The sequence below is a fragment of the Pundamilia nyererei genome, unplaced genomic scaffold (genome assembly GCF_000239375.1).
Source record: "Pundamilia nyererei isolate P.nyererei 1_Seehausen unplaced genomic scaffold, PunNye1.0 scaffold00023, whole genome shotgun sequence".
NCBI lineage: Eukaryota > Metazoa > Chordata > Actinopteri > Cichliformes > Cichlidae > Pundamilia > Pundamilia nyererei.
In genome coordinates, this window is record NW_005187424.1 from 784927 (window position 1) to 803885 (window position 18959).

At 40.8% G+C, this 18959-nt stretch overlaps 2 protein-coding genes across 2 annotated transcripts; both read right to left on the minus strand.

The window, feature by feature from the left end:
• Positions 1–2463: 2463 nt before the first annotated feature.
• Positions 2464–9465, minus strand: nfil3-4 (nuclear factor, interleukin 3 regulated, member 4). Its single transcript, XM_005727093.1, has 2 exons — positions 9426–9465; positions 2464–3856 (listed from the first exon to the last, which is right to left on the minus strand). The coding sequence occupies exon 2, from the start codon at positions 3824–3826 to the stop codon at positions 3068–3070; it is 759 nt and encodes a 252-aa protein (XP_005727150.1). The 5' UTR covers positions 3827–3856; positions 9426–9465; the 3' UTR covers positions 2464–3067.
• Positions 9466–12429: 2964 nt separating this feature from the next.
• On the minus strand, positions 12430–14741 carry LOC102210601 (uncharacterized). The gene is made up of 3 exons (XM_005727094.1): positions 14579–14741; positions 14390–14453; positions 12430–13904 (listed from the first exon to the last, which is right to left on the minus strand). Exon 3 carries the CDS (start codon positions 13898–13900, stop codon positions 12815–12817), a length of 1086 nt encoding a protein of 361 aa, XP_005727151.1. The 5' UTR covers positions 13901–13904; positions 14390–14453; positions 14579–14741; the 3' UTR covers positions 12430–12814.
• Between the last annotated feature and the right edge of the window lie 4218 nt (positions 14742–18959).

Below are 18959 nucleotides of genomic sequence, written 5' to 3' on the forward strand. Positions count from 1 at the left end.
AAGCAGCAGGGTAACAACGCACAGCTGAAACAAATTAAGACAATAACAAGGAAAGACAAACCAACGGTGAGGCACAAGAGGCTAATAACTAACAGAAGAAAACAGGAAGTCACTAAAAGGGGAATCACATAACATACAAGAGGGTACTAAACACAAGGAGTCGAACAGTAGTAAAACTCCAGTCCAACGAAAATACTAAACAAGACACAAAATGTCAAACAGAAGCTAAACCAAAGAGCATAAACTAAAACTCGATGTGAGAAAAATCTACAGACAAATGGAAACTAATAGGCAGCAAATATGCTTATAAAATATAGCCTACAGCATTTCAGTATGTCTCTGCTAATTTTCTATGCAGTGGTTCTGTACATGATAATTATAGAAGTTACTAAATAGAAAATAAACAGTGTCTGCTCTTTATGCTTGAGAGGCATGAAGTCTCACGGGAGCCTGTCTGCCACTGAATAAAAACAAACAAACAATATAACCCAGATATAATTCTGCACTGTTTTTATATGTAGTAGTATTTCAGTATGCCTGACTGTGATGACAGTGTGCAAATGGAAAATTCTGGGCCTTTGAGTTATTGTGTTGGACCAGTCTAACGATAATATACTGATTACTATATTGATATGTAACCAGTACAGAGAGGAGAAATAATTATGATTCATTCATTGCTCATTATTCTTTTCAAAAGATCAAACTGTAATACAGATCTCTGTTTAGAGCACTTGCTCTGGCTGGGCTGACCCAGCGAGGCTGTGATTGAGGTCACAGCTCGGACTTTGTCTGCAGTTGTGGTGACACGTATGATGCTATATGTTGCTTTACTGTAACTTGCTTGCTTTCATTTGATGTAACTGAAGTCACCAGTATATCTCAATCAGGGTTTCACCAAATATAAACTTAGGCCACCCCCACCTCCCTCCAGCCCTTGAAATTGAACTTGCTGTTCTGGTCCCTTGACCACTATAGCAGTGCAGCTTTGCTGTAATAGTTTTGTGTTCATACAAAACTATTTTTAGAAAGCCAAGTTTTATTTAGTGTTTTTTCTGATCACTTCAATTTCACCACTACAAAAAAGAAAACAATATATCATAAACTAGTCTTAATAACAGAGACGCATAAATCTCATAGATCAGAACCACTGGTGGTCAGCTAAAACATAACCCTGGCTGTGTGTAGCCCAGAGGTAAAACAAAGTTATTTAGGAAAAAAATCCCTCCGGTGCTTTATTTTTTATTTTATTTGTTTAATCTAATGTCCACAAATGCTTAAAGAGCACCACGAGTACTTCGGCAGCTTTAAAAACCTGTAAGTGCATCTCACTCTGAAATTACCACATTTTCTCTGTTGTAACTACATGGAAGTTTTGTTTAGCCACCAGATCAGTAGCTTCCTGCGCTGCTTAAGCTCACTGGGATGAGTCGGCGACCACAATGCGTAAAAATAATTTGCAGCATGCCTCCCCCCTCTTTCTGTCCACTGTTCCTATTTGAAAAAGGCTAAAAAAAAATAGCTTATAGCTTGCTAGCTGTCCGTCAGACTCCTGTTGGCTGTACTCTTGATGAGAAATATAACCCAGCTAATAGCTTAAGGGGAATAACAGCTGCCTGTTATTTCAGTTGGATGTCTGCTGATAACAAAGTTAGGCGTTACCCGTGAGAGACAATTATGACAAATAAGAAGCAAGCAAACAGGTGGGATTTCTATTGCTCACTCTTTATTGAATGCAAATTGTTTCTGAACATAGTCCAAGTTCCAATTTACTTTTGCTTATCTGATGTTGCTTCGTAATTTATGTTAAATAGCTGGTTAAGTTATTTTAAAGTAGTGTGATATTATAAAAAGAGTTCATCTGCAGTCAGCTGCTGTCTCTCTGTTGACACTGAATGTTTCTTTGAGTTTGTCTTTGAGCCACTGGGACTGGCTGCCTGCCTGGCCAGCAGCACTGTCAGGCAATGAGCCAGCAACCTGCTACAGCCGGGGTGGCTGGCTGCTGACTCAAAAACACACTGAAACACAAGCCAAATCCAAGAAAGGGGTCACAGCTACTGTTTTTGTAAATCCTATGCAATAGTTCTGTTTTTATCTCTATGAGGTTAGACTGTCACACTTTATTAGCAAAGCCCCAAAAAACCTTAAGCATGGACACAGAGGCCCAGGGGTGGGCAATCTTCATGGTTCAAGTCAGAGAAGTGTTTTTTATCTTTGTGAGCACTGTGTCAAAGAATAAAGCAAAGACTTTGTTCAAAATGCTGTTATTCATCTGTTTTAATCAATTTTGAGTGTAAAAATATTAAAAACAATGTCAGGGTTCTGAAGGTTAATGGAACAATAAAAACAAATTGTGGGCACAGTATGGAAGAACATGACTACATCTGCTCACACGGCAAAACAGATCATCTTATACTTCACTCTTTCCGTTTGGAGGCAGACTGTGGCCTACAGTTTGTAAAGGCAGTGTGTGATATGATGACAGAGAAGTTTAATTGTAAATTCTGCATTAACACCAGTGAAACATCGTGACACCGGACACACATCTGTAGCTCAGTCACAGTTTGCATAACATTAACAGATTTCTGAACTGAGAGTGGTGGGCAAAGGTGAGCGTGTGTTGTTATCGTCACTGACCCACATGTGGCTACCCGCCCAATTCTGTGTACGTTTTAGTCTTTGTATACTTTCTCAGGAAAGTACCAAACAGCGAACTGCACAAACACCACAGCATCGTGTTCTGTGAAGTTAAACAGCATGAATGGACTGTATGGAAAAAATTGTACTCCTACTTTAGAATGTTCTTTATGTGGCTGCAATGGGAATGATCAGCAACTTAGAGCTGACAGCTGATTCTGTAGGAACAAAAAGTGGAGAGGGGGGGAGGTTTGCATGCTGCACACACTTGAAAAGTTCTCGTTTTGAAAGGGCTGCGCACCTTGAGCTGTTAGTTCCCAGCAATAACGTTACATCGTCAGCAGGCATGTATGACAGTACTGAAAAAGAAATAACACATTTGTTTCTTGGTTGATGAAGCTGTACGCTAGATTCGTCCTTCTGTGTTTCACAGTCAGTCAGACATGTATTGTCTTTGTGGAGAATGGGCTCTGCCTGCTCTGGCGATGATTTTATGAGGCGGAGGTGGGCAAGACATGGACAGCAGCCCTGGAACCTGCTGCTCCTCCTCTTCATCTGAGGGGGTTCTTGTTGCCATGGGCTTCAGTAGAGGACCTATGGGATGAGGGGAATGGGTTGGCAGGAGATTTCGAGGAAGCACAAGGGGCTTGAGGATGCCAGAGCCGCTAGTAGCTGGTCTGTTGAAATACGAATAGCCTCTCATCGTATGAAGGGCGTATGCAGGGATCAGAAAGGAGTTAGAAGGCTGGTGACTGGGCAGGACAGAAGAGTCTCTACCACCCCAGTAGTAGTTTCTCTGCAGGGATTGTTGGTGGGTGCTGGTGGTGCTTACAGGCTGGCTGCTGCTGTTGAAATGGCATTGCAGTGGATTACTTTGTTGGCCTGTGTACGCTGCAGGGTGAACCAAGCCAAAGTGAAGCTTGATGGCCATTAACTCAGCACTGAGCCTGGCGTTTTCTTCTTTCAGAGCCATGAGATGAGTCTCCAGCACATAGTCATTCATCCTTCTCTTCTCCCGTGACCGCTTGGCAGCTTCGTTGTTCTTGCGACGTTTCTCCCAGTAGAGCTCATCCTTCTTTTCTTCAGGTATGAACTCCCTCTTGCGACGGGGTCCTTTACGTACCAGATCGTTTTCCACGTGTAAAACATGGTTTTCTTGGCCCCCGTGAAAAGCTAGCGGTAGGGACTCCATGCTAAATGAAGAGCGAGTCACAACAGAGACCTGAAATCGAATAGAGGAGAGCAGTTAGTGGAGCTGAAGCGAGCAGCTGAGTAAGCAATGAGTTCTTTATCAGGAAACTACTCTGCAGTTTTTTAATGAACAATGAGACAAATTTTAACGAACTGTCAATGTGACACCGCTCTACACTCCTGCAAAGGTTGGTCAGAATTCAATAAAGACGTTTTGAAATATCACGTTTACAGAATGACGCACGTGCAAACGCTACCAAAAACGTCCTTGGTGGAGGTAATTATAGATATAGCTTTACATTAAACAAACAGGAACCACAAAATATTTATGCTTTGAGGTTCTTTTCAAATAACATGACGATTTCCTGTATCCTTACAGCTGTACTGTGCGCTGTCAACATATAGAAAGTACCGTGTGAAGATTTAAAATATGTCACATTTGACCTCTGACCTCTCCTTCAAGGTCAATAGATAAGTCGACGTGATAATAATGCTGCGTAGAGCTGTTTAAAACTGTTTCTAATTACCGTTGTTTATATTGACAGCATAAGGGAATATGAGAAATGATATAGGGGGATTCAAAATATTACTTTGGACTTCTGACCTCTTCTTCAAGGTCAAACTTCAGTAAAATGTCTTATGTTTAAAATTCTGCTGCCTGTTTGTCCTGACAACATTTAGGAGATGATTGTGGTATTTGAGGATTCTGAGTATCGTTTGCATCCAAATATCACGTCACATTTGACCTCTGATCTCACTTTTAATTTCATATCTGCCTTTCTTTCAAGATGATCCTCAAATATGTTAAATATTTAAAGAAAGTATCGTCAAGAGAGAGAATGAGCTAATCAGAGATATGCTGCAGAATATAGTTAGTTATTTACAAATCAGTACCCGTTATCCATTACATATTTTAAATGCACTTTAAAGGAACGAGGAAAACAAGGTGAACATACACCAAATGCAATCCTAATCCCTTAAAAGGAAGTCGCGCGCACAGAGCGAGCTGCCTCGGTGAAGGTTTGAACGCTCTGAGTGATTCTTGTCATTAAACACATTTATAATCTGAATATGTCTTACATTTGGATTCTTACACTTACGGATGCAGTTTCAGGGTCTGGTTAAAGAAAACAGCAGACACTTCTCCATATTTTTGTCACATTGTTAGGGCAAGCTGTTTAATCGCACCACTGAGAAAACAGATTAGCCGCTGATGACAACGGCATGCTGTTGCAGTGCTAGTCCCTAATCTTATAATGTGTTGAGTAATAGAGGCACATATACTTTGTGTATTTGCAACTTTGTGTTTGTTTGTCTCGCTTTAAGCATATAAATGGCTAATGTTCAGATATAAAGGGCTTTTTAAAAAATCGGATATAATTGTATAAAATGCTGCACGTGCCTGTAGAGGCTGTCCATCTATGGCAGACCATTTTCATACCATTATGGTTTTTTTCCTCTCCAAAAATATTTAGAGGCTATTGCAGTTCAGTACTTTATTACACTCTGTCTAGCACCTCGAGACCCACAACCCCCTTTCCTGAACTAGCCTCACCACCTACCTGTCTCAATATGAAACATATGAAAATAATAAGGCTGGAAACAATACATAGAATGGCAAGATTGTGGCTTTGTGTGTTAGCTCCATATTCCATACTGAGTCATCAGCGTGCTTTGTCTGCATCATGGCTGATGAGGAGCCAAATTAGAAGAGTTTGCATTTGTGATTTTACAGATCTGTGTTGTCAAAACCAAATAAAAATACTCGTCGAGCCTTTCTCTTTTTACTTTTATATCTGTGAAACCAAATAAAACGCTTCTTAACGGAAACTTTTCACGCGAGGTTTTACGCGACCGAGAAGATGCTGTCGCACCAAGCGGCTTTTAGTTCAGCTGAGGTGACCTAAGCTCGGCGTATGCAAATTACGCATAGGTATCTTTAGTTAACGTGAAGTCAAACAATGCTTCATGTTTCTCACTTTGTCTCCCCCTCATCTTCCTCTTTGATCGCCTTGTCCTTCTAGTCACTGCTTCCCCTCTCCAGCACTTTCATCTTTGTGCGTCACTTTGTTGCGTGAACAAACGTGCAGCCAGTAAGAGTTTGTCCATTTTGCTGTACATCTACCTCGAATCCTTCTTTAAATGAATAGAATAGGAGGAATACTGACTGCTGCTAATGAATTATCTTTTATTCACGTGGGTTTGTGGGTGGTTTTTATGGGAAGCTGTGCAAGATGGGTGAACAATGTGTTAAAAACCACAGCCAGCCTCCTGTACGTGCAATCAGAAACACACATAGACTCATACAGGCTAGGCTTACACTTATCTCTTTTAACTCATTGATGTTTCATTCACACCTTATTCTTGCTCACAATATAATACCTGATAAGTGGTTTTTTTTAATCATACACTGCACAGTACTTTATGATAGTAGTCAATTGTGACACCTCATAGAAGAGCTGCAAAAAAAGCTGTCACTCAGGATGTCACACATATAGCATGCTCTTAAATGCAAACAATAACTTCACAGCTTATTACTTACCGTGCAATGCCCTGCAAGGCTGTAGAATGGCCTTTTTTTATTTCAGTTGTACAAAATGAAAGTACTTTCTTAGCATGTCGAGTGACCGTACAGTCAGACTTTGCCAGAGGCAACAAAACTGTAGTTTCAAAGAGGCCATGTACCGTGTGTAGTGGTGAGAGTACACATTGGTTAAAAATATTCAAACCTTTGCCCAGAGAAACCCCGTGTGTTTCTGTGTGAGAACGTGCACACCTGCAAACTGGTGTCTGACACAAAAACTACTTGTTGTACATTAAAAAAAGAAAAAGAAAAGCAACAGCAGGAAGAGAGAAAACAATAATCACAAAGGAAGACACAGACAAAGAGAAAATAAAAAAAGAGAGGGTTCCTGAGTGAAATCTCTCTTGAGGCCAACCCCGCTCTCTACTCTGCTGCACATTTGCACCTGTTTCTTATCGACTAATTATAGCCCGCCTGCTTTTTAGTAAGGAACTCTCAGACTTCTTCTTTTGGTGTCTATCCGTTTTCTCACACTCTAACATCTGTTGTTGTGTTGCTCTGTACCCTGCCAAGCTTTGTTAAAATAAGTGCTCATAGGAAAAGTTGGTCAGTCCATATTCTGTGGCTTTCCACCTCAATGTACTCTATTCACATCACCTTGAAACTGCCATTAGTATGAGAGAATTCCCTGTTGGGTGGATAAAGAACTCGCCTCCGTTCTTGCTTTTAACCGTCTTGTAATGCAATGCATTTCTTGATGAGCAGATAAAATACAAACTACCATCCTCACAATGCTTTGCATGCAGTAAATATGTTCCGAAACATCAGGCGTTCTGCCTTTTTTGTAATTTTCCTGACTTTACGTGAAAAATATTTTTTCCTCATTGTTTAGTCAGCCATACCGACATAAACATTTTATTATTCAAGTGTCACAAATTAGGATTCGTATCACAAAATAAACATTTAGCTTCATGACTGGCTATAACATTTGCATAAATGTGCTAGACTTGTGATCGCACTACTTTTTGAAACCTTTTGGATTTATACTTGAAGTCTTCCGGTTGCTCATAGCGAGCGTTACTAGCAACCGCTGCTACCAAAGTGCTTGACCTTTATTTACTTCTGAGTGGACAGTGAACCTTCACTTACTAGTAAAATCATTTTATGCTTTCATAAAACACACTTTCACTTTCTGCAAACTTGTGATGTTTGCAGCTCTGATCAAACTCAGGCTTCATACGGGCAAAATGTCCCAACTATATCACGTGTAAAATATTTACTAAGTGACCAAGACGCGGGTATCGTCATTGCAGTAAGTAGAATTTTATTAAAAATGTTCAGCTTTGGGTGAGACCACTTCTTAGTCTGAGAAGTATGCACGATGATGGATTGGTAACTTATGAATTAATAAATGTTTAAAAACTCCCACTTTCTCATATCTACAGCACAGCGCAGCATCTAAGAGCGGGCCAAGACATTTTCCTCCACATCATGGTCGAATTGATTGGATCAGAAGCGATTCATTCGTGACATTGTTTTTGAGAACATCACGATTAGTTGTCCCATTTTTTAAGACTTCAGTTTGATACGGATTTGCTAAAATTGCACGAAGTATCCAGTTTCGCCTTCCCTCGCAATGGTAAAGAATCCCTCCAAAAATGGGGATCTGCATGCGGGGCTAGCTCGGCTTCAAAAGTCAACGATCTCTGAGTTGGGCCGAGCCCCACGTTTGGTCATTTTCATGCAAATCCATCCCGGACTTTTTGAATAATTCCACTAGCAAATAGAGAAACATACAGATACAAACTGAATTACTCACATAAACACAACTGCAGGGATGACATACAACAATTCACATGAGCTATAGATCATCCAACATCATATCTTACTGTTGTTCTGTGCTCTATTCTAACTTTGTATATCTTTTCCCCTTTCATGAAACAAACGTTCGTTTTTTCTGAGATAGCTAAATAACCTTCAGAGCGTTCGTATTCTGATATAACTGTGAGGTCATTGCAGAACATCAAAAAGTATTTTTTATTCCTAACCTGGCAGATTATTTAAAAAAATACAGCTAACAGAAATACGTCGTTTGCTGTAGAGAAGCTCCATGTACACAACTGTGCTCCTCTTGCGCATAGTTACACAGTGCAAACACTTCCTCTTCCTCAAACAACTGTCACCAGATAATAGAATATAGAATAAATACCTGATTTAATTTTGAATTAAGAAAATGACACTTTACAAGTCTGGCTGCTTAATTCTGCTTTTGGTCGCGAGTGAAGTGAAACGATTCAAAGGTTTGCTGAGCTGACAATTTCACAGAATACACAGTTATGTTTTGCTGTGATCACAGCAAGACCAGTTGTGCACGCGTTGATAAATGTCCGTCCCTTGGTCACTAACACCTCAACCATTTCCTTCATTCGGTCTTTTTACTTTTAACATACATGGTCAGTGCCAGTATATGTGAGAAAATGTGCTTCAGGCCTTACCTTCTGCAAGCGTATCCACAAGATCTGCTGCCGTCGAGCTGCCAGTGAACTGTTTCAGAGAGGTCTCGCTCTCGCCCTAATGTACAACTTAGAGTGCCGAACTCTTCTGTTAGACACTGTCAAGCAATTAATGCACATATGAGTCGAGTGGGGATCATAATACTTTGTTGCTTTCAGTCCTACCCACTCACCTCTCTCTTTTTTGCTTTGCTCTCAGCCTTTTTTAACGCGCTGTTTTCCTGTCTTTAACTCTGGCTGTCCACCTCTGTTGTCGCATGAAAAGTGTCTGACTGCTTTCCTTGATGTCGATCATATTGTGGTGGTAGTGGCTTGCCCACACAGGGGTCTCCCCTGTATGATGCTGCTTTCAATTTTAGGCATATTTGGTCAATAGCATGCCAAAACTAAATGAAAACATGCATCTAATGCCCTAGAGTTTAGTAAAGCTATATGATTTTTTTTAAATCTCTAGAGTAAATGCATTGTTAGCGTCTTTACAGCATTTCGTTCGTACTGCAGCTGTACTATGATACTTTGCTCAGTGAAATGTTTTAACCACATGTTAAAATTCAGTCACATACCTGATGTCTCGTTCCAGAAAAGCTTGGGCGCAGCAGTAGTTGCGGCGGTCTTAGTAATATGAGACGTTTTAGAGATAAAAGCCACAACAGCCAGGTAATGATATGACCATCAGTTCTGTGTTGTTCAGATATTTAGTGTAAAGCATAAGTGTGAGGAGACGTGACTAAAACTTTATGTGTGACTTTTAAATAAATCTTTGGCACCTCAGATTCGCAGAAAATGCAGAAGTGTTTGTGACTTATGAGAGTGTATTTCAAGCCTCTGCTCAGTTAATCTTCTTCTTGTCCAAATTTAGAATCTTTTGTTATAATATAATAATTCCTGTGTCAAAATGACTTTGACACAGGAATTAAAATGCATGCTTTTGTCGTGACTGGAAATTTTACTTCAACGCCCATTTCTATGTATAGCCAGTGTCACATGTAGACAGATTTTTGGCTTCCTGTTGTGATGCGTGTAAGTCCTTAATGTTAGAAAAATAAGCACGAGAGGTCCACGTGGAGGCAAAAATGCTTTCTTTTTCAAAGGGCTGAAAGAGAGTTCCTTTTATGCTAAAATGTTATTTTCTAAACTCGCACGTAAACTTATTTTCAGTCCATCTCTCTGTGTCAGATGGACGAACACTGAGACGCACTCAGTTTGTCAAAGCTGGAACGTGTCTTACACAAAGACATGAATTTGACATCACGAGCCCTGACGGACGAGTTCCAGTACGTTAAACAGGACATTCAATCATCGTTTTTTTCTGTTTTTAACTTTAACACCTGGGATGCCTTAATTTAGACCGTCCCTTTTTCAAGAAAGGAGGTCAAGCATTTATTCAGAGGAGAGTAAAGTTCAAATCCATGATTGAATTGGGTTGACCACATCCAAACAAATTAAATCTGGGTCAAAGGATATGATTTTGTCTGACAATATAGGTCATGTCACCAGTTTGTCATTTATGACATATCCCATGAAAAGAATTTAACCCATGACACACAAACGCACAAACTATACAGGTCACAGTTTGGGCACTGGTCACAGGAAGGTTAAAAGTTTGTTTTAATGATGAGCTTGTCTTCTTACATTTTTTTAGATGTGACTAACAATAAAAAACCTTATTGCTATTTCAGCTGCTGCTGTGCCTGATACTAATCTTTGGGTTTTAATAGGGATGCATCGGCACGTCTCTTTTTTAACCACAAGTTTCTTCAAAGACTTATGTGTACTGACTTTTGTAAACTAAAACCACTCAAAATGTGGAACAGTGTCTGAGTGTGTTGAGTTTCAGGAGAAGGCATACAAATGTCACATAAGCTCACGTAAAATAGAACATCCGGTCTCCTTAATTTAAAATAATATTCTTTCTTTGAAGTCTGAATAAAAATATGCGATGTGAATATATTGGTAGCATTAATATTAGTTTACGTTTACTTTATTTAGTTATTTACTCTAAAAACGGTGTATGTGTTAAAAATGCATACATACTACTGGAGAGGCAGAAATTATTCCACAAAACGAAATCCATCTGCCACACCGTTTGTGTTGTAGCGCCCTCTGCTGGAGGCTTCGGGATCGTGCATGGGTATTTAAGAGCCGATTGCGATGGCACTGCGTAGCAGGTCAGAGATGACATGATGCTCCATTCGCCTAACAAGTGAAAGATCCTGTTGCGAGAGGATACCCGGATCTTTCTTTTTTTTTTTTTGGTGGGCTGGGGGGGGGGGGGGGGATTACATCAAGAAGGGCATAAAAAGGGATTAAAAAATACAAATAAAAAAGAAATGAAGTAGGCAGAGCCCCCCTGCTGTGGTGACGCTTTATAAGAAAGGGAGCAGCCGAAAGTACTTCTAATAGCAAATCTGCTGTCACATAATCATATTTAAAACATTTGTAAAAGCCAACCATAACTCAAAGAGTGGATTTGAGCTTAAATACCGAACAGAAGCTTACGAGGCTTTCTAAGCGCTAATGTTAGCATATTTAATACCAAAGTTATGAGGCTGGAAGGATTATAGGTGGATTTTCCAGTGAACGTTTTGACCTAAGATATAGACCTAATTCAGAATGTTCCTGATTGTTTATTTGCCTTTACACGTTAACGGCCTGACTTTATTTCCATATTTTAAAAATAAAATCTCAGATGTAATTTACTGACCCTTATGAATAAATCATTTTCCCAAGAGTGCGTACTAAAGATAGATATTAGTTAGACAACTAAGTTTAAAAGTATTACTTTAAGTATAAAATATACTTAGAGAGAGAGAGAGAGTGAGTGTGTGTGTGTGTGTGTGTGTGCGCGTGTATATATTCTTAGAGTTTTATACTTGCTTTTGTTCTTAGTGTATATATGCACACACATATATACACACGACACGTATTTTATACTTAAAGTATTACTTTTATACTTGGTATATATATATATATATACACACACACACACACTAAGTATATTTTGTACTTAAAGTATTACTTTTATACTTAGACAAGTATAAGAGTAATACTTTTTATACTTAGAGTATATTCTAAGTATATTCTTAGAGTTTTATACTTACTTTTCGACTTAAAGCATTACTTTTATACTTGATTGTAAAATGACTAACAGGACTACTATGACTAAATGCATGGATATACATTCATATATTAAAGACCCTATTCTAACAAAATCATAGCATTTAAAGATTTAAACATTACCCAGATGTGGTGTCTCACTGAAATGTGGTGGATTGTGTCTCACTGAGCTGCTGACCCACAAATAAACGGTTCAACGTTCAGTTTTCCATCGAGTCGAATTGTGCTGGGAAATCACGCAGTGGGGATAAAGGGGAATACCGAGTCAGCACGCACAGTTTCACTGGTGCAGTCGCTGTGTTTTTCTTTTTGTTTGTTTGTTTTTCATCACTGGCAAAGGGTAAAAATGTACAAGAAATACCTGTACTGCAATGAAATTAAATAATCTGAATGAAAAAGAAAAATCCGGAATAACATTAAAAAACAAAAACGAAAAAACAGCTTGTGTGTTTATTACATTATACATTAATATTTCATTGTATGAAACAAATTCAGACAAAGAGCAGGAGCGCAAAAGCTTCATTCAAACAGAATAAAACCACAGAAAATCGTGCCGTGTAGCTCGTGGTAAAATACATTGTTCATGGCTGATCTTTCGGGGAATATAGGCCACGTGAAGGCTGTTTATTTCGTTTTTTAATTGTTCGTATTTTCATTATGACCCACTGCACACGTTTCATTCTTTTTGGACTGCATATTTACTGGCAAACAAAAAAAAAAACAGCTGAAAAAGCCTTCACCTCACATCTCATTTGGACGCATATGGAATCACGTTAAGTTTGGGGATTTTTTAAAAACTTCTTGTAAGTTACACCTTAACAGTTAAACTGTCCAGTCAGCGTCCCCCAGAACTGAGATGCATCCCGAGCTGAGACAAACCAGGCGTTGCACTGCTGAACCGACTCTTTAGCCCCCTCTGAATGTGCGCCTCCACACCGACACCCTGGCTTTGCCTTTCTTGTAAGTGGAGAGGCAGGCCGGAGTAGACGGCCGACGGAGCCAGGTAGGAGGACCTCCAGGGCAGAAGAAGATTATTACACACAGCCGAGTGGTTCAGCTGGGGCACCAGCCAGTTTTGGGGTGGGTACGAGAGCGCAGAGGCATGGTGGAGAGTGTCAGGAGAGGACATGATTGCTGAGAAGGAAGAGACGGGTGGGGAAGATACACTGGGAGAGATGGGGATTACATCGACGGAGGAGACCTGGCGCTGGGCATCCACTCCTACCTCCCCTGACCTTCCGCTCCCTAAACTATCTCGGAGCGAAAGGACACCGGAGCCGGTGAGAGGAAGGATGCCTGGCTGTGTCCCACAATTGCGATGGCTTAGTGGATTAAAAAGACCTCTAGTTGAGCCAAAACAAGGGAGCTTGGACTCATACTGGTTCAGTGCAGTTTCCTGTTGTCGCACAGCCCTGATCCCTGCCTGGAAGAGAGAAGGGGTGTGGGGAGGTATGGGCGACAAGGGCAGAGTGGGCGCTAGGACAGGCGCAGTTGATGTCGCAGAGGGAGAGGGTGCTTTGGTTTTTTCTATGCTCAGGGTACTGATGTACTGCAGGTTAAGGACTTGAGCCCGCAGCTGGGCGTTCTCCTCGCTCAGAGCCAGTAGCTGGCCCTCTATCATCAGGTCATTCAGCCTCCTCTTCTCCCTGGACCGCTTGGCCGCCTCGTTGTTCTTGCGTCGCTTGTCCCAGTAGCTGGCATCTTTCTTATCGTCTGGGATCATCTCCCTCTTCCGGCGCGTAACGGGGGTGAAGTGGCTACTGTAGGCCTGTAAGCGCATGAGACGTCGAGCCAGGAGGGAGGACCGAGTCCCAGCCAGGAGCCGAGGCTCCGTGTCCGTGTACCCACTGCTCTCAACTGAGGAGGAGGGCTGGCAAGGAGCATCTGTCCCGGCACCGTCAGGGCTTTTCGGGGAGCTCATGACACTAGTGGAGGGAAACAAGTGTCAATCAAGCAGCATGCATACATCCAGCATAAATCTGACCCCGTTAGCTGCACCTGAATCACCTAAAGCAATGATTGCTGCATAAGTTTCGATTCATAACTAATGCTGAGAAAAATCTGCGTGAATGAAACTCGTTTACGTTTATTTTGAGCATTTTTGAGTTGAATGTACTTCAGACATTTGACGAAACGCGTAGTTTACTGACGTTGAAAAGCGAGTTAATAATCTGTAAATTCAATGTGCATTAATCTAAACAGCCTTACTCCACCACAACGTTAAATGATGTCGGCACATACGACAGTGTCGGTGCCTTTTCATTTAAAACAGTTTCTAACCTTCTTAAGATTAAGACAGATACATTAAAAGTTTGCCTCGAGGGAACTTTACGCGAGCATACTGAATGTGAGCGTTCACGTTTTAAAGCCTTAGAATTAGACAGCGTCGTAAAGTTGAACTGACACTGACCTGATTGGAAGGATGACACCTGTGGGACTGTTAGAAGCCGGGACTTTGAGCGTCTCTTGCAGCTCTGCAAACACACACACACAAGAAGAGCGACATACAGTTTTACGCGCAGCACTTGGAAAAGTGACTTAATCTTTTTTAAGTTTGTGGGTGTTACATGGGGTGAAACAGAGAAAGGGCTGAACTTACCATTCACTCACAATCAGCGGTGATGTGGAGAGCAGAGCTGCTGGGCGGTGCGCACATATAGGCCACACGGATAGCCAATCACACTGTGCTGTCTGTTTCATTCTGTGGAAACCGATCTGGCAACTTTAACTTGGAGTGCGGAAGTCCAAGAGAGCTGTGTGTGGCCACGATCTAACCAACAGGTGTTACTGAAATGAGTCGATTTGGATCAACCGTCCTACTTATTACTTTTGTAAAATTACAGCACATCGGTCGACGTGTCTAGAACAGTCGCACTGTGACACCACTGTTCAGTAAGCTTTACTCATTAGTAGAAAACATGGTTTGGTTTACGACATGATTATGTTTGACTTTGAGATTTGTTTGACATGTATTTATCTATTTGTTTTGAATGACGTGATGAAATGAAATAAAACACTGAAACAAATCCCAGAAAGCACGAGCTACATTTAGAGAGATTTAGAGATTTTTTTTTCTTTTTTTTTTTTTCTTTTTTTTTTCCATTAAAAAGTTCGCTCCACATCACGGTGTTGCTCAGCATGTGGCGCATCTTCTCAAATGGAGACTGCGGGAACTGTAACAAAAGCTTTAACTTCTCATGGATTTTGCACCTGTAACTCCTCCTTAAATGAAGGTTATGGCGCACATAACTGCTAATCACGTGCTCACAGTTAAATTTCAGGACGGACTTTGAATGGGTCCAGTCATCCACTAGTCCAGCCTCAGGAAGGATGCAGGGAATCACTAAAGTCCAGATTTGTAATTTAGCGTTCCCTGTATTTTTTTTTTTAAATTAGACAAATCACATTGAAGGATAAATTGCCGGTCAGTTTAAATTCCTTTTTGCTATATTAAAAGGAAAATTTCAAGAGGCAATTCCTGCTGAATGCTTCAGATTGTGGGAATTTCTTTTCCCATTGCTGGATTTGCTCATTCCAGCCATCTGATAAAGCAGGACTTTAGAATCTGTAAGCACCATCTGTGCCTTGCAGTGTTAATGTTTTATTCTAAAATGTCAGGACATTGTGGTCATGTTAACATGACCACAATACACACACAACTCTTGTTCACTTCAACACGTGTCTACAAAAATAGGTAGCTGTACAGTGAGTATTTTACACATACAAATCTACTTTAATAAATGTGATTCGTTAAACCCTTTTTTGTGCCTTTGGCGAGTCTCTCCCCAGTATTCATCTATCCATATTTAATTTAGTCACATGGTGTGGAATTCCATTTAGTTATGCGCCTGATTTTTATTCTAGCTTTTTCAATGTCACTAATCTTCACTGGTGCAGACGTGATTCCCCACATCTCTCATTCTTCTCCAGTTGTTCGTTTGTGTTGTATTTTTCCATTTAAGAGTGGCAAATCCACCTGTCCGTCTATTGGTGAAAAAAACAAAATGTTTCATAACACAACCAAGAAGGCTGTTGTTTGAATCCTGCCTCACCCGAGCTGCCAGAGATGAATCACTGTCTGCAGGGGACAGGGGCAAAGTGCACCAGGGTACATTAGGTTGTCTGCGGAGAGCACTGAAATCTCCAGCCTGGCAGCTGCCTAAGCATTAACAAGTTTGAGAAGCACAGGTGAAACCTAATGATCCACCTCCCCTTTTCTGTTCACATTCTAATTGTAGTCTGGGTATTCTTTTGAAAGGCTGCAAAAGAGCAGCTTCTCGCGAGAAGACACAGAAGCCGAACAGCAACCAGAATGGAAAACCACACTGTACAACATCACTCTTCTGCAGTTGGTGCTGAAGACTTCTTTGTAGCGTGCACAGTGAGGGGGCTGTCCATATCACAGGGGGTGTCCTATCAGATGTGTGTTTGTTAAAAACTCCAGTAGAGTTTTCTGTCTGACTCATCATAACCGCATCAGCCACAGTCACTCATGTTCCAACAGTCTTCTTTTAGTAAGAATGTTGTCTCCAGATTTTTAAAGACATAGTACCTGTCAGGTTGTATTGGTTCCCGGATATTCGTTTGATGGCTTTGAAAAGAGACAAACTATCATGCACAGAAAACACAGAAACAAACATGCGCACACACATATACATATATGCAGGTGAAGACTACAGTGTAGCCTCAACTTGTAGCAGTAACAGGAAGCAGGTGTTATAAATATGATAGCATCCAAATTATTAATAAATACAGGGCTGATTTCTTCTCGACTGTGTCTCTCAGCACTGTGTGAATCTGGACCTTTTCGAGGATAGTTTATTATCACTGTTAAAAAAAAAATGCATGCTTAGAAAACATTGTGATATGAAGGGCCTGCATAATTTGTTGCACTCCCACGTTTGTGTGTGGCAACACCCACATCCTGACTGCATGTTGCAGATGATTCTTTTATGTGGATTACTCAGCGCCAGCAGTATAAGTCCTGTTGGCTTTATAATGCTTCAGTGTCTAATTGAGAGAACACTTCTGAACGTTTGACCATTATCTGTATTTCTTTCGTACCAGTGATTGCTCGACTGACATCATGCTGCCGGCAGCTTTGATTTTTATCGAAAATATGGATGCGGAGGGCCTTCAAACATTTGTTAAAGGCTGTATTCCTTTTACCAATAAATCTTTTGAAAAAGCTAATGATTTAGTCATTTCCAGGTTTTAATTACCCAGCCTGTGCACCACTAGTACATTTATCCTCACAGACAGGATTTCTAATTAATTTCGTAAAGGATCCATGAATTGTTTAGACAGCTGGCTGCAGGCTAAGAAAGAAGGATTCTCAAACAGATGTTGATCACATCCGATGATTGTGACAAAGAACACCAGTTGACCTCTATTCCTTATTCTTCTTCTTTCAGCTGCTCGCTTTAGGGTTTACCAAAGCAGATCATCTGCCTCCATTTCCTCCCGTCCCAGCATCCTCCTCAATCACACCCACCCTCTGCACCTCCTCCTTTACTACATCCATGAATCTTCTCTGAGGTCTTTCTTTTTTCCTCCTGCGTGGCAGCTCAATCTTTATCATCCTTTGTCCAATATATCCACTCTCCCTCTTCTGCACATGTACAAAACATCTCAGCCTTGCTCAGCTTTTCTTATTTTGTCTCCAAACTGCTCAGCCTGAGCTATCTCTCCTGATCGCTTCCAACAAAAATCTTCAGCTCTGCCACCTCCAGCTTCTGTCTTTGTGTCACCGTCACCATCTCCAAACCATACACCACTGCAGGTCTCACTACTATCTCCTAAACCTTCCCTTTCCTATTCAACCCTGCCGGCACTCCTTTCTTGATCTCTCTCATACTCTCTCTGTTGCTTTGGATGGTTGACCTCCGCCAACATTCCCAAAACAAGAATCTGTAGGGCTCCTTCTTTCCTATAACATGGTGTGATGCATCAGCTTTATCCATCTGTCCAGCTCTGCACATCACCTTTGTTCTCGAAAATCTGTGCTCACTCTCTAAGATTGTGTTAAGCAGTCTGGTTAAAATGTCCACTGCCCTCTCTCCAAAACACCTCCATACCTGCAGAGGTATGTCATCTGCACCAACTGCCTTTCCACTCTTCCATCTCCTCATAGCTGTCCTCACTTCCTCACTACTAATCCTCTGCACTTCTTGATTCACTAACTGTCCTCTATTCATCCATCCTACTTTCTCATGTTCTCCATCTATCAGCTCCTCAAAGTGCCACATATATCTGCACGCATATGTTTCGTTTTCATCATGGCACAAATCTGAACACATGCGCTAATGTTAACATGCATGCACAAGAATATGACAGCCCAGTCTGCGTTCAACTTTGTGAGTTGTTCAGCTCACTAGAGAATTCCAGTCTTACCAAATCTGTTTTTAATGCCTTGTAGATTAGAATTTTGGGGTACCACTCACTACAAAGCCCTGTAAATCACAAATGCACTGTGGACAGATAGAGATTATGATCTTAGTGACTAAGAAAGAAAGAGAAGTAAATGTTCTAAAAGTGTGTTTACACTTTGCTAGTGTTCACCAGGTGCCAAATGCATCTTTCCACAAGTGCAACAAGTGTTTTGCACATACGTGCCTCCCCATCACTCTACTCGTCATATGTCTAAATGAGGTTGTGAAAAACACAAAGACAAGTGACCTACTGTCTAAATAAAAGAATCAGTGAATTTGAGCTTTACTACACTGGCCATGCGCACAGCAAAAAAGGAAGTGTGATAACTGATGTCTCTTTTGTTGTTTTTGGCACATTACGCCACAAAGAGAAAGTTATTCTGCTTGTTTTTGTCTTTGTCTTTACCTTGTGCATTAAAAGTGTATATATGTATATATTCTTTCTTCCTCATACCCACTTTAAGTGTTACCATGACCTTTCTAAATGCCTCAGACAGTTGTACATAGACATTAGTTTTGTTGGGAGAGCTTGAGTTGTGTTTTCATCTT

Bases quoted from the DNA above. Each gene is read 5' to 3' on its own strand.
- nfil3-4 (XM_005727093.1), bottom strand. From the start codon at position 3,826: ATGGAGTCCCTACCGCTAGCTTTTCACGGGGGCCAAGAAAACCATGTT.
- LOC102210601 (XM_005727094.1), bottom strand. From the start codon at position 13,900: ATGAGCTCCCCGAAAAGCCCTGACGGTGCCGGGACAGATGCTCCTTGC.